The sequence below is a fragment of the Theobroma umbraticum genome, unplaced genomic scaffold (assembly GCF_002168275.2).
Source record: "Theobroma umbraticum cultivar Fairchild unplaced genomic scaffold, ASM216827v3 scaffold_51.0, whole genome shotgun sequence".
NCBI lineage: Eukaryota > Viridiplantae > Streptophyta > Magnoliopsida > Malvales > Malvaceae > Theobroma > Theobroma umbraticum.
This window is the reverse complement of record NW_018397260.1, coordinates 4,403,596-4,418,803: the sequence shown is the minus strand read 5'-3', so window position 1 is coordinate 4,418,803 and position 15,208 is coordinate 4,403,596. Positions and strand designations below refer to the sequence as shown.

General features: G+C 36.6%; 3 protein-coding genes across 3 annotated transcripts; 1 reads left to right on the top strand and 2 right to left on the bottom strand.

Moving 5' to 3' along the window:
- Nucleotides 1–371: 371 nt before the first annotated feature.
- LOC110417178 (E3 ubiquitin-protein ligase RZF1-like) lies at nucleotides 372–2,244 on the top strand. The gene is given in 3 exon segments (XM_021429408.2): nucleotides 372–425; nucleotides 427–1,420; nucleotides 1,800–2,244. Coding segments are annotated over 3 exon segments (1,071 nt in total). The 5' UTR covers nucleotides 372–386; the 3' UTR covers nucleotides 1,838–2,244.
- A 162-nt stretch (nucleotides 2,245–2,406) lies between these two features.
- Nucleotides 2,407–6,879, bottom strand: LOC110417179 (YbaK/aminoacyl-tRNA synthetase-associated domain-containing protein). Its single transcript, XM_021429409.2, has 12 exons — nucleotides 6,770–6,879; nucleotides 6,235–6,294; nucleotides 6,097–6,150; nucleotides 5,917–5,977; nucleotides 5,688–5,764; nucleotides 5,247–5,296; nucleotides 4,468–4,550; nucleotides 4,097–4,167; nucleotides 3,851–4,007; nucleotides 3,109–3,251; nucleotides 2,932–3,030; nucleotides 2,407–2,676 (listed from the first exon to the last, which is right to left on the bottom strand). The coding sequence occupies exons 1-12, from the start codon at nucleotides 6,806–6,808 to the stop codon at nucleotides 2,605–2,607; spliced, it is 966 nt and encodes a 321-aa protein (XP_021285084.1). The 5' UTR covers nucleotides 6,809–6,879; the 3' UTR covers nucleotides 2,407–2,604.
- Nucleotides 6,880–9,576: 2,697 nt separating this feature from the next.
- LOC110417056 (Integrase-type DNA-binding superfamily protein) lies at nucleotides 9,577–10,751 on the bottom strand. Its single transcript, XM_021429241.2, has one exon. The coding sequence runs from the start codon at nucleotides 10,521–10,523 to the stop codon at nucleotides 9,870–9,872; it is 654 nt and encodes a 217-aa protein (XP_021284916.1). The 5' UTR covers nucleotides 10,524–10,751; the 3' UTR covers nucleotides 9,577–9,869.
- Nucleotides 10,752–15,208: the final 4,457 nt, after the last annotated feature.

Here is a 15,208-nt window from a genome sequence, read left to right as displayed (position 1 = left end):
AGATACTAACGTCTCTTCACGGGAAAGTTAACCATTAAATTCCCTGGCAATTCAAAATTTTGGAAAGAAAGGGCCTGAAGACCTCCCAATTGCAAACTCCCTTTGCACAAAACCTTTCTCATCCTTTCCTTGGCATGGACGACAACAGTGTGAAAGGAAAATGCCTGGAAACTGGAAAGCCAAACCAGCATCTTTACATGCAAATATTACTAACGAAGGAATACGAAAACCCAGAAAGACAGAATTGCTTTATGCAACCCCAGAAAGCCATACTTTTTCGCCTATCTTGGTACATGTATATATATGTTATGTTGTTTCCAATGTGATGATATATTAACCAAATTTAAGACCCCCAAAAAAAAAAACGTCTGAAAACAAAAAAGATCATGTCTCTAAGCCCACCTAGAGCAAGGGTCCAATGGCACAAATGGAGCAGCCCCCGAGAGAAACCACCGGCTTTACTGGTGCTATAATTGCCATCAAGCTGTCCGGATTGCCTCTACAAATCCTTCAGAGATTATCTGCCCTCGATGTTTTGGGCAGTTCGTTTGTGAGATGGAAATCAACAGGCCAAGAATGGTTGTTGATTTCACTGCTTTTGATCCCTCCCCTGAAGCCCGCCTGCTTGAAGCACTCTCTCTTATCCTGGATCCTCCTCCAATCAGGCTATTCCATCGTAATAATTCTGATAACCAAGAACCTCGAGGCTGGCCTTGGCTCAGGCGTCGGAGCAATTTACTAGACTCTGAAGCTGGAAATAGGCCCCCAGAGCGTCTTCATAGGCGTAGAAGCCGTAGTTCTGATGGAAGTGATAATAGAGAAGCAGAACATGATGCTCTACCTCATCGTCCAAGGACTTGGATTATTGTTAGACCCATGGGTCCTTTTCGTCCAGGCACTGCTGAACCAACTTTGCCACGAGAAAACCTTGTACGCCCTGGTCTTGATCCAAGAAACTTCTTTTTCGGACAAGGACTGAATGAGTTGATTGAGCAAATAACACAAAATGACCAGCCAGGTGCACCCCCAGCTCCAGAGTCAACAATCGATGCAATTCCAACTGTGAAGATCACGGACACGCACTTAAGTAATGACTCGCAATGTCCAGTTTGTAAGGAGGAATTCAAGGTTGGTGGAGAAGCAAGGGAGTTGCCTTGTAACCATATATACCATAATGATTGCATCGTGCCTTGGCTAAGGCTTCACAATTCCTGTCCTGTTTGCCGCCAAGAGTTACCGATTAGTAGTAATGAACCTTCTAGCAGTGAGTATTTGTCCGAACCTGAAAGTTCTCCCGAGGTTTCTTCCAGAGATGGCAGAAGATGTTTGAGGCTTAGGCAGATGGCTAGTAATTTGTGGCCTTTTCGTCGACGGTATCAGAGAATTAATCCACAGAGTGACAGATTTGGTGCTTCTCCTGGTAATTAGAATCGATTTATGTTTATTTCAATGATTTCATTTTATGCATTCAATATGATGTATACTCTGTGTTAACCTGTCGAATAAGACCGCCATCTCTTGGCTACTATAACCTCATATTTGATACAGATACACTTCCTTGTGTCTAAAGAACGCCTGACTTTAATTTTGTGAAGTACTTCCCTTCTGCAAAGATAGAAGAGATTTTATGCTCCGAAAACACTAGAAATCTTAAACGCAGAGAATAATTCTAATTGACCATGCAGCCATAGGTCAAATTAATATAATTAAATAACATAGGCTATATGGAGATGTAGTTTCTAATCTTGCCGTTCATGGACACTTCACTTGCTGCACTGAAATCCTCTTAATTCTTCCAGCAGTTGAATCAGGCTCGCATCGTTGCTGCATTCTTTAGCCTTTATATGCAGCTGTTGTTGCTAGTAGCAATTCATGTAAAACTTTGCTGTAAAAAATGCTTGCTAGTGACGTAAAGTGTATGAACTACCTAATGAAGGGCAGTGGGGAGGAGCAAGGGAAAGCTGTACAGCTGGTAATATTGCCCGTATGTCATTTCCCACTTACATATGTATTCAAGTTTGCTGTTTTATTATCCATGACACAAAAAATTTAAGAAGTAATTTATTCAGTTTAATTTCATTTGTTCAGCTTGCATCATGATTTTTAGGTGTATATCATGTCATTTTCTCTCATGAAGGCCGGCAGCTGCTACAATGGCTTTTCACTCTAGTCATATTCTAATGTAAATTGCAGCTCTCTAAAATCCCACAATGCTGCAGAAACAGTTTCATTATCTATCCCTTTGACTGTTCCGTCTTTATTGTTCAATCAAATACAAATGTGTGTGACTGCCACAATCATTTACCACGACAATAGTATTACTGCTAAAATTATTTTGAAGACAAGCAAATGTCAGTTAATAGCGACCCCAGAAACCACTCCAGTTCATAAAGTGCTCAATTGGCATTGAAAAATACAGGCAACTTTATCTGATTCTAAAAACAGGGTATACATAGTAAATGTTTTGATGAAGATAAAAACTATGAAAACAAAAGTCACGAGGAAAAATGACAACTCGTTTTCTCCTTTGGATTTTTGTTTTGGCTTCAAATTTTTTTCCGGAAAGCAAAATGGTCCAAGAAGGTTAAACCATCACAAACAAGTTCAAAGACGCTTAGGTTGATAGTGAGTACCAGCATAAAAACCTTCTGTATATGCTGTGTTCTTGAATATTGTCTGCAAAAGAAAGTCACCGTTTTGGTTAGAGTACAATTAAAATAGACATGGGACTCGTGGGCTGTATCACTTAATTGAATTAAATATATGTAGCCATACAAAATCTTTAACACCCTAACTGTTTCTTTGTGTTTATTAAAAGGAGTGGGAAAGAGACACAATGAATGCGTCGAATTTTTCATTTTCTTTTGGCAAAGGGAATAGTAAATACTAAATAATAAAGGAAATATTTAACTGTTATCACATTGTACTTACAGCAAGGTTCTTCAGATCTTCTCTGAGACATTTTTGAATATTGTTTACTACCTCAGTTCCAAGCTGTCCACCATGTTGCTTGATGGAATCCTCTGATATCTGTATTAGTTTCGAAAGTCTTAGGAAAAAAAACAACATCAAGGTTGACATTGACCAAAAGTATAACATTTAGCTTACGTCTGAAAGCAGTAAGGTAGATGTTTTATCCAGAAGCTCTTCCACAAATTTCCCAGCATCTGCAGAAGGAATTGATGGCTGCGCACCCTTAACTGGCTTCTCCTTAATATTTTGCACATTACCAGATGGCTTAACAGCTTTTGCTACATCCAGAGTAGAGAAAGGGTTATATTATTTAGAGTTCTAGACAAAATTGAATCCTATATCAGTCGGCGATCAACTGCTGACCTAGCATTATAGTTCTTCTCAAAGTTACAAGAGTAACAAGACAAACAATGATTTTTCATTTCCTACATGGAAAATGACACCTAGTAGGTTTCAGGGCATCGTAAGTTGACAACCATTAAATTTGGCATCTTTGCGCCCAAGTTGCCCTATGGATACTGATACACTCCACAGACTACGATGGCAGCTACTGCAAAAGATGTGCTAATCTGCATTTTGCCTATATCAAATTGCTGGTCTATAAGAATAAATGGTAGTCTAATCCTTATAACTCAAAACAGGTATGTCTTGGGATCAAATAGAAAGAGGGGAACACTGAACAAGATTTCAAGCATGTCAAAATACTGAACGCAATAGAGACTATTTTAATAAAATAAAGCAACAGATTATCTTAGTTTTAATGGTCCCAGAATTTTAGCATAGGAACAAAAATGAGGAATTTGTAACTTGGGCAAGAAAGTGAGAATCTTACAGGAGAGAATTAAGTGGTCAATAACAATTCTTTTAGATAAATTACCTGTAACTGCTGCAGACTTAGCACCCGCACTAACATCATTTCCAGTACAATCTTGTGAAGAAGGTGCTTTATCTGGAAGATCTGGCAGAACTGTAGAACCTGACGGAACAAAAGCAGCTAGATCGGGTGGTTGATCTTTCCCTACAGGAGGGTTAGCCTACCAATAATAAACTGATATTAGATCAGCTAATCTGACAAATCATTACTGTTGAAATGAGACACATTAAGGAAATTAAAAAAAATCACCTCTAGATCAACGTATGATGGGTCTCTCCCAATTGATTTGAGAAACTTGTCAAGACCATGGGCATTAAGAGCTGGGAGAATAAACTAATTAGGAGTTAGTCCAACCAGGAACCAAAAGAAATAAAGTTCAGAAATCAAGGTCTATGGATTGATATGACTAAGTTTCTTCATTGACTTCCAGTTACACAAAGCCATGGCCAAGGAAGCCAGTCTCCTTTTGTTTACCATGGGAGTTATACATCTCAATGACTAATTGCAGTAAGGTGGAGGACGGGAACATGTGAATTTAAAAGTGGAGGATGGGAACATGTGAACATTTCTTGTTGCAGTAAGGTGACAAAAAGTTGTATATTCTTCTTTTTCCAACTTACAGATTGACATGTCATTGGAAAGTGGGTGAAAAAAGCAACGCTCCTGAGTTTTGATTCCTTGATCCAACAACAGTGAGACATGTCTTCAAAAAAATGATAAAACAGAAAATTAACACTAGAAATACACTGAAGAAAACTGCCAAAAGAAAGCAAGTAATCTTTACAAATAACCTTTTAACTATAAGCATACACTAAATCATACTAGAATTTTAGCCTAATTATCATTAGCGCTACATACATCTCTCAAGTAGAAGCTTTTGCAGTGCTCTTTACATTATTTATAATCTTTTCACATATGCACAACCTCTTTCGTGCACACACAAATGAAAAAAAAAGAATAAATTAGCAAGAACAGTTTTTCAGTTTACTGAAAGATATTAAGATATCAATAAGAAAAAAAACTATCCAATCATCTCAATTTGAAGCGCATTTCTTGAGAAGAACAGGAAGAAGAAGACAGAAGTCCTTCAAATTTCACACAAACATCTTAACATGTGTATCCATGACTTAAGGTCCCTTGTGAATGAAATCCAACCACAGGTATTATTACACTCACATGAATGCATGTGCACCCTTGGGGACTCTACAAATTGAACACGCCAGGGTATCCCAATCACAACCAAAAGACAAACACAAGAATTCAAAGATTCAAGGACCTCCCTACTTATGTATGCAGCCAACTGAATTACCAGATCTTAAAAAAAATAATGCTACATGTATTGTTAACTAAAATGCAAGTAAAATTCAGAGCCTGAAGGAAATTAAACTTAAATGTGTACCTTGCTGATTCGTTTACTACAGCAAATGGAGTAACGCATCCAAGTGGCACCTTAAAAAGTACAAAAGAGAAGCAACATCATAAAAGATTAAATTATACCTTTGCCACCATATATATGACAATCATACTGAAAAACATGCTTAATACTGATTACCTAAAAACAATGTTCTTTAAGAAAAGGAAAACTGTAATACCATTTGATAAGCAGCTTGTCATAGTTCTTTAAATCCTTTTAAATAGGATGAAGGCATAATTTTTAAACAACAAACTATATTTTATAAAGGAAATAAGCAATTAGTGCAATCCATTCAAAAATTAGAGTAGCTTCAGTGGACGAAGAAATAAGCAGGCAAAGATGTCTATACTAAATCCATATACTTACTTGTAATACAATCTCGGGAAATTTTGCCATAAATAAGTTTAAACTAATATATACACGCACCTGAATTATCTCACCCAATGCCTCTTCTGGAGCCATTCTTAGACCCCCTTTTCCCAAACCAAGCCTCTGAGATAAAACTGCACAGCTTTGAAACCACACAAAACTCTCATTAACATCTCAAAATTACTTCAGATTAGGCATATTGACACTAACATGTGAGACTAATAAACTATTTTCACACATTATAAACAAAGATTATGGAAAGTCAAGTGCGGAAGAAAGTATGTACCTTTCAAATCTACTTTTGTATCCGCAAGAGCAGAAACAATATAGTACCTATGCTTTTTGTCCTGCATGGTTGGATAACCAATTGGGATCACTCAGAAAAATACCAATAGTAGATCAGGAACAAAGCCTGTAATCATTCAGCATAGACATGCAAGTAACAGTACAGAATCATATATCACACCTTCAAGAACAAATTTTTGCTCAGTGCACCTCCCATATTCCCAACGTATTTTGCCTGATTGAGAAAAATACTCTAGCTTTAGAATCCATGAAATGCATGTGCATGTATGTGCAAAAAGGATTCATGAGCCAAGTTTACCTGAGTTTCGACAGTCAAAACAACAGGATGTTCATATTGGGAAAAATCGATTTGAAGCTCCTGAAAGATTTCAATATACATATCAGTCATTAAGGAAAGGGGTACACAAGAAGCACAGCTTCGATAAACTAATGCACGGTTAAGCCCGTAATTATGTACTCCATTGATGCTATCAGAGTCTCACTTTCATTCAGTAGGTTGTAAAATTAATAAAAATCCATTACAATCAACATAATCAGATACCAACAGAGAAATAGTGCTGAACCCACATTATCTAACCATAAGGATTACAATGCACATTCTTTTCATCCATTCACAGTTCAAATATCTATAAAAGTTCACAACTTTAGCACCAATATTTTAACAACCCAATTGGGTTTTACCCCTCTACTTGCTCAATTCTTACCATGAAAAAACCGAGAATTGAAACCAAAATAATGACAACCCAAATCAAAATTGAAGCGCAAATAATGAATCATAGCCTAAAAAGTAAAAGCACAAAAAAACAAAACTAAAAACTATCCAAGAAATGAACCTTTAAACGAGTAAGCAGCTGGTCTTTGGAAGAACCCATTGTATTGGTCAGTTTCTGCCTCAAAGCTGAAATGAAGGAGAAATGCAAACGAATAGAAATCGGCAATGAGTTTAGATTGGAAGAGGTTTATTTGTTACTACCGCTTACGGGCGATGAGGAAGGGGTTGAGTTGGATTGGGCTTAAACTAGTTGGGTCATGGACCCAAACTAAGGCTGTATTGGGCTTAAATGGGTTTTTCTGTGGGCTTTGGTGAAATTGGATTCATAAAGTAATTAATTGAGTTGGTCCCTAAGTGGGTTGCGTCAATGTAAAAATTTAAGATATTGGATTGGGTTGGATGGGATGAGATAATTAACTTATTTTTACTATCTTTTTTTATAAGATATAATTATTGAGAGAGTGAATTCCAACTAATTTTTTAAGTCAGGGATACATATACTTTATTTATAAGATATATATATATATATTACTTTCTTGAATTTTGAATGTATATTTAATGTTCTTCATAAGATAAATGTCAATATTTGATTGATTTATATCTTTTTTATATGATATAATTCAAGATTTCATTTTAATTAGTGGACAAATAGTTATAAGGATCTATTTGATCTAAAATAAAAATAATACGATTTGATTAAACGTAATAAAAAATTAAAATTTATTTAAAATTTTTTTTATTAACTTATGAACTTTTTTAAGTATCTTATAAAAAGAATACTATAAATCATAAACCAACTAATTAATGGTATCAATTATTATACCAAAAATTCAGAACTGTGTTTCAGCTTTTGTCCTTTACCATAGTTTAGAAATTAAAAAGAAAATGAGGAGCATGAGAGAAATAAAAGCAAAGAAAAACAAAAAATCATTAGTGCAAATATGATGATATGTTTTATAATTAATAAAGATCTCCATTATTACTTTCCCTTGCATTATGTAAATCAACTTAATTACCTTTGTCTTAATGAGTACAAACCCATATCATTGTTGTCACGACCAATGTTGGATCTAACTTCCGGAATAAGGAGCAAGATTCCTTAAAATATGAAAAAGGGAAAGGCAAAAAGGAAAGGATACAGCAATTAATAATAATTAGTCCTCCAAATAAGAAATCAATATTCCTCAATTCCTGTTTTGAGCTGATTACTCCATTTGGCATTGGGTTTGGTCACATTCAGTCATCTCCTTTTCGGTTTTTGACTATATAAACCATTCATGGTACCCTATGATATGAAGGGGCTGAGTATGCATTGGTCAAAACAAAATAAAACCCAAAATTTTGATCTCCAATTTGAGGAGATTATTGAAGAAAATATATAGAAAGGACCATGCATTGTGTAGTTCACCAGTTAAATCAAAAGAAAATGGGACATGATTCATTATCATAAAATAATTCTAAATGTCATGCTACACTTGACAAAAGGAACAATAAACTTTTGTTTGGACATGCAATACTGCAGTGTCCATGACAATTATATCATATATACTTTGAAATGAACAAAATTAATCAGGACATTAATATATTTAAGAATAGCCAAATCTCAGATTGAGTGATCGATGCAATGAACCAACATTAATTTTCCCTCCTAGTCGGGTGCTTCTCCTAAACCACATGATGTGTTGTGAATTTTCCAACACTTAGGGAATTTCCATGGGCTTAACTTCAACAACAACTTCTTCATCATCCCTTGAAGAGGGACCAATCCAAAAGTAGTCAATACCCCATTCTTAATGTAGGAAGATAGGTGGGTCCTCTGAACAAACGCAGACGAAAGTGATGAGCAGCGGCCATAGAGAGTTACAAGAGATCCAAGCTATGAACTGATGGAGGGGGAGCAAATACAATGTAGAAGAAATAATTGGGGATGGGACCCCATGCCTTCCGTTGCACAAGAGGACAGGACATGTGCAATCTGGGCTTCAGCCTACGGTTCAAACTTCAGACACTCGATCAGGTTCAAATATGCCCAGAGTAATAATTTTATGAGTGACCTGACCTATCCATCTTTTGTTTTTTGGTTTAAGAGCTCGATTTGACATATCATTTTTTTGCTGCATCTTATCACAACTTAAGATCCAAGAAAGGAGTTTTGTATTAACAATTTAATTTCTAATTAATCAGTTCTCAAAGAGAAACAAAAAATTTGGGAGTCATCAGACAGGACAGCAGATCACAGTGTAAAAGGGTCGTGCTTCTTATTACTATTATTTTTACTATTTTGTTCTATGGGAAAAATCCAGGGTTCATGGGGGTTTGAATCCGGGCCTATTCCAGCATCTGCTAACCAAGACAAGCCTGGTGGTCAGAGAAGGCGATCACCATGCTTGAAATTTGTCAACTGCAAAGATAACCTTAATTATACGATTTCCCATACGAGTTTACAAGTCTCCGGACAGCCAAAAGTTATTGTGGTCAAGTACAGATTATGTGTTTCTTCCGTCTGTCTACCGCCTACTGAAGAAAGTTTGTTAGTTTTTGTCATGCAACCTAGATAGTTGAAAAAGCTACATGCTATATACCAACATCTAAATCTAATGTAGATTTAGATGTTGTGGTCCATTAATGGAAATTACTACGCTCTTCTTTATGGTAGATAGTGCAAACTGTGAATTTTTTAATAAGAAACAGCAACTACATAGAGTTTCAAGTTTCAACAATCTCTACAGTTTGTTCCTAGTGACACAGACATTTTTTATATTAAACAAAACAAACTGGGCGCTCCCCCACACTTTCCAAGGGCCTGCGAAAAGGAATAGGAATAGGAATAGGAATAGGCATGAAAACCCTAAACATTAGAAGCGATAATTCTTTTTTTGCTTATTTGTTCCGTTACAAAGCTATGATCATTGATAACATTGAATATGACACACTTTGCAACATAGATAAATATGTGGAAATCCCCACTTGAAGTTCCAAAAAAATGTTTCATCTCCGTGTGGATTCTTTTCCTAACTCAAAAATAAACTAAAATATGAATTTTGGTCACTGTCAGTAACATCTTCAAGCAACAATTTGAAGATCATCAATGAATAGGAATAGACAAAAAGAATGGTGTAATGCCTTGACTTTGTTTTTGCTTTGAATTTAATTTTTTTCCCTTAGCAGAAACTCCACAGACGAATATCACCTTCCTCATAAAAATCATCGATCATTGTCGGAGGGTCAAATGAGGCTAAGTTGAACATCTGATCAATATACTTGGGAGAATGCAGGCTGTCCAAGGAGTACCATGGTTCCATCATAGAAATAGGCTCGTCGTTAGCCACAAGAGATTGCATTAGTGACACATCATCATCAACTTGATCAGATGGGGAGGAGGACATTGATGGGGAAGAGACGGATGATGATGATGATATGGAGGGAGGAGATGGAGATATTGGTGGGGTGGTGGCTTTGTCAACAAAACTATTTGCAGCTGCTGCAGCCACTCTTTGTATTGACTTAGGAGACATAACGGTATCAGGAATGTACTGAGAGGATGTAATGGGGAAGTTGAGATTTGCTGAGGAACCCTTGAGGCATAGAAGTGCAGCATCATAGGCTCTAGCAGCTGCTTCTGGTGTAGAATAAGACCCTAACCATATTCTTGTTTTTTGATTTGGAGCCCTAATCTCTGACACCCAGGATCCCCAGCTCCTCATTCTAACTCCCTTGTACTTCTTCTTTTTGCAGGACGATGGTGATGTTGGGGATGTTGATGATGTCATTTGCTTTGATGGCTCTGGTTGGATCTTGTGCTCAGTCTTCACCATTGGCAAGGAGCTATCAAGAAAGATCAAACAGTAGAACACTGAATATCAGTCTTCACTTAATTTGCAATCAATACTTTGGTGAACAAATGGTAAGCAGAAGACTCAATCAATGCTTTGCTGGGGCTGTCTGTACGTGTTGATGAAGGATCAATGCTTCGATGAGAAAAGGATTCAAATGCTTTCGTAGCTTTTGCTTTTGGCTCTTGTTCTTTTAAAAGTGATGAAAGGAATGAGATGAAAAACTGAATGTGGGGAGAAAGAAGGGTGCTGGTATTTATAGATGGGGGACTTGAGTTTTTAAAGTTGGAAGATCCCTTGGTCAATCAATATGGCTCCACATATGAACATGAAATGGCTGACAGATATTTCTGCTTTATATAAATGGAAAACTAGATATTACTTGCCTGCCTTTTAAAAATGTCTTACTGCTGCTCCATGGTAAAACCCCAATACCCTGTGTCTGGTGTAATAAATATTTTCTACCAAACATGTGCAAGAAAATTTTAGTGATTAATTAATTGCAGAGAAGAAATGTCAATTGCCAAACCACACTCAACCTGCCTGTTGATTAGACGAGGGAAGATTAAGGGAACACAAATAGGTAGTAAATTAACAAATTACAGCTAGAAAGCGTTTTTGAATAATTCAATACCTCATCATTGTAGACCAGTTACTTGTTAGACTTTCTGTGGATAGATTTAACAGCCAGGGAGATCGAAAAATCTAACATGCTATGATTTGAAAGTTTTTACAAGTGAAGGATTCAAATTAATGTTCAATCTGACTCTATCGGGAGGCAGTTGATTAAAAGGACTAAGAGTTCAGCTTCAAAGTCTACAATTAATTCCACAACACAACCCTGGCTAGCTAGCTGCATGCTGTAACTTGTAATTGAAACGGCTGTTGAATTGAATCTTATTGTAGTCAGGAACTCAAAAGACTGGCAAAGAAATCTCAATAGGTGAAATGGCTGTTTCTAGAGTTCCCTGACTTACCTAGCAAGTCACCCCGCCATCCCCATTTGACACCCAGCAAATACACAATAAAAAACTGGACCAAGTAATATATAATTTACCAGTTTTTCTGTTCATGTCATATCCATATATTAGGCTGATCGTATCTTGCGAAGATAGATTATTTATGGCAAAAACCATTTGTTTATTTGATAGACTAATGTGAGTTGGAGAGAAGGAAGAGAGAGAGAGAAACATAGGATTCTTCAGAGGCAACTTCCAGGATCTGCAGTGACATTATTTTTAATGAGCTTTTTTGGCTGGGCTGTGATTCATAAAATTAAAAGAAAAACAATGGGTATTAATTAAGTATTAACGCAACACTCAAGAGACGCGCAGTCTAAATAGTAGTACTAAGCCATTAGCCACTGCTTATATATAAAAACAAAACAAAAAACAGAGAGAAGGAGAAAAAAAAACCAGCTGTTGCTGCTCTGTCTCGCAGCTCTAAAACCGCGTCTCTTGGTCCTCATGCAACTGCAAAACTCTCACTGTCTCTCTCTTTAAAGTCTATAGAGATCAATTAATAAATAAATTAGGAAAAGTAGACACATCTCTCAACCGTTTCATGGTGTTTTGCTTAGCTGCTTACGCCTCCATGACTTGACTTTGTCCCCAAGTTTCTAACCTCACTCCTGGTACACACTTTAAACACTTTTTTTTATTCTTTGAGAAATTCGAGGGGATTCTCTTCTGGTACGGCAAAACCAAAATCAACTACTGGTCTACTACTGCTTGCTTTTCTTTTTCTTTTTTTTTACTCTTCTGCTCATATTTAACTCTTTGGAAAATGCCCGGGGCACATGCGTTGAAGTTTGAAACACGCCCTTTTTAAGGGACAAAGTAGCCTTTTCCAAGTTGGGCCAATGGACCGTAATAGGTATAGTTGATTAGTTTCACACCTGGGGATGGATGAGCCAAAGTTTGTGTAGTAGTATGCATTTGCTGCAGAGTATGTTTTGTCAACTTTCCAGCACACAGTTGTTGCCATTGTCAGGCAAATGGGCAATGATGCCTGGCAACGTGCAAAGAGTGCCCCCCTCCCCCCAACAAAAAAAAAAAAAGAGTACACAAAGTTCCAATTAAAGGGTCACCAAAAGCAGGCTCTTTTGACAGAAGGATAAGAAACTGTTCGTAATAATAATGGCAATAATGCGTAAATGAATACACATTCTGATAAACAGTAAAAGAGTAACACTCCATTTTGGTCATGACTTCCTAGTGTTCTCCTACTACTTGCTAATCTGCATATATCTTATGCGTTAAAAATTTCACATTCAAATATTTCGTAAAGAAAAGGGCCATAACAGACTGAGAGAGAGAGATGTTAGTATTTTGTATACCAAAATGCTGTTTCCAATGATAATTCATGTGTGAAAAGAATAGTGTCGTCAATCGTACAATGCTGCTTCTCTCCACCCTCCTTCCTTCCCATTGCCACACTTGGGAACACATAATAAAATCTACAAAATGAGCTAATTTAGAAGGCATCTGTTTCTTAAAATTAGAGAGCATTGTCGTAAATTAATTGCGAATTATTATATATGGTATATGTATTCGATCAGGTGCTGCTGCTGGCACTCCTATTCGAGATAAGCAACATGCATTTTAAAATAATTTTCCTTCACATGTTCAGGCCATCCTCCCTCATTTCTTTATCTTAAATTTGTCAGAAATTTTAGGAATGTAACAATGGCTTAGTTTCTTGGAAATGAGAAGGAAATTTCATTTCCTATAGTGGCCTGTGCAGCTGAGATGGTGCACTGCAGTTTGCAGCAGCACAAAGACTATGGTTCAATTCTAGCCTGCCAACAAAAAACTGTTGAATCCAGTTGGAAATGGGAGCTTTTTGTTTACTGATATTAATGTTTTGGGCAGTGTTATACCCAATGAGCTGTTTCAACTCTGAAAATGCTTGAAACTGGATCATTCAACTTTCGGATACGCGGTCTTTTGCTCTTTAATCTTTTGTTTTTACTCTTTACAAGATGTCTGCATTTCTTTTTCGTTACTCCAACGGTAGAAAATCACATCATACCATTCATTTACAATTTCAGAACACGCCATGGACATATTTGACATCCTACAATGCAACTTTCTTTCATCTAATTCTACCTATTACTAGAGCTTAACCTTTCAGGCTAACTTAGGATGCAACAACGGCACATGACAGTTAAACATAAAAAATCTTAGGAATGAGATGTTAAGTATGTTTGGTAACTCATTTTCTGTTGATATTTATAGGATTTTCGATCATTTTTGTATGATTTTATAGTTTTCCTTTGTACAATCTCTCAGATCAAATCCTTTATGAGGGCAATTCAACTTCCTTATTTTCATGTCCCAATCACATCCACTCCAACATTTTTGTGTATGAATGCCAGCAAAAGAAGGAAAAAAGAAAATCTCGTCTGCGGGCACTGTGAAGTGCAAGAAAGTCTTGTACTCAGATGTGGTAAGGCAGATGTACAAATTTGTCCTACAGCTTTCTCTACCTTACAGACTCACACTCGGGTCCCTACCTGATATAATTAAACAGCAATGCCATAAATGAAGATTCATGCTTCTCCTCCTTTCAAGTCTCATCAAATATTCTATCTACTCGTGAAATTATCTTTACAAGATTTATTCTCTTTGATTGCTTAACTGGCATTGACATTGCCGTACCCCATAACCTTTCCGTACCGGGTGCTTCGAGGAAGGTGACAAGGAAATAATGAAATCTGCATTAAAAAGCACTAGAGCCTTGGCCAACTGGAAATTAGGACCAAATTGGCAGTAATAGTGAAATGCGAGTGAATGGGATAAGGGGGAGGATGGGCGAAAGTGCTGAGAAGGTTTTCAAAGGTTGAAGTATGTTGGATGATAGAGAGGCAAGATCCATGTGGGTTAGGGCCTTGGAAAGAATCGAATCCTTCCTTTTCTTTTGATAGGAGGATAGAGAAACTTCCCGGAAAATAAGGTTTCATGAAGGTATCATTATCAAATCTACAACAACCACCATATCCAGAGTGATGGCTCACGTAATGCTTATACTAGATAAATCGTTTCTTTGTGTGTGTAATTAATAAACAATCCATGGGGTAAGGGAGTTGTTGACTTGAAAGCTGGAGAACAAAACCCTTCATGGGATGTGTAGATTTCTTTATTTAATGAAAAATATGCAGTTCAACAACTTCTATTTGTATCATAAATACGGGCAAATTGTACAGAAATAATGGAAAATGTGATAAGAGTTAATACAGCTGCATCCCATTGATAGAGCAGCAAGACCTTGAAAGTTTGACTGCCCCCATGCTGCAGAGAACTCTGTTTTTCCTATAACAAGGGTTTAACCCTTTGTATGTTTACGAGAGAGATGTATCCATTGTTTTAACTATTATAATAATAAAGAAACAGATCATTTTATGGAAAATTGAAGAAGCCAAGCTAGGAAAAGAACCCGGGGAGAAACTCCAACTGGTAACAAGAGGAGGCTTGACGACAGCACAGTATTCATTCACGAAATGAATATATACTCTCCTTTTTAACTAATTTAGTTTATCCTTTCATAATCAAGTGCATTACATCCAGGACATTGACCAAATTAACTATTTGTTTTACTAATTATCCTAATTCTTTTTTATCAACTTGAGTTGTGCTAAGAATGCCATATTTTGTTCTTTTTTTTTT

Excerpts from the sequence above, each read along its gene's own strand:
- LOC110417179 (XM_021429409.2), bottom strand. The coding sequence starts at position 6,808 with ATGGGTTCTTCCAAAGACCAGCTGCTTACTCGTTTAAAG. Across the intron at positions 5,297-5,687 it reads CATTGGGTGAGATAATTCAG|GTGCCACTTGGATGCGTTAC; the intron begins GTGCGTGTATAT and ends GTACTTTTTAAG. Across the intron at positions 2,677-2,931 it reads AAGATCTGAAGAACCTTGCT|ACAATATTCAAGAACACAGC; the intron begins GTAAGTACAATG and ends TTTCTTTTGCAG.
- LOC110417056 (XM_021429241.2), bottom strand. The coding sequence starts at position 10,523 with ATGGTGAAGACTGAGCACAAGATCCAACCAGAGCCATCAAAGCAAATG.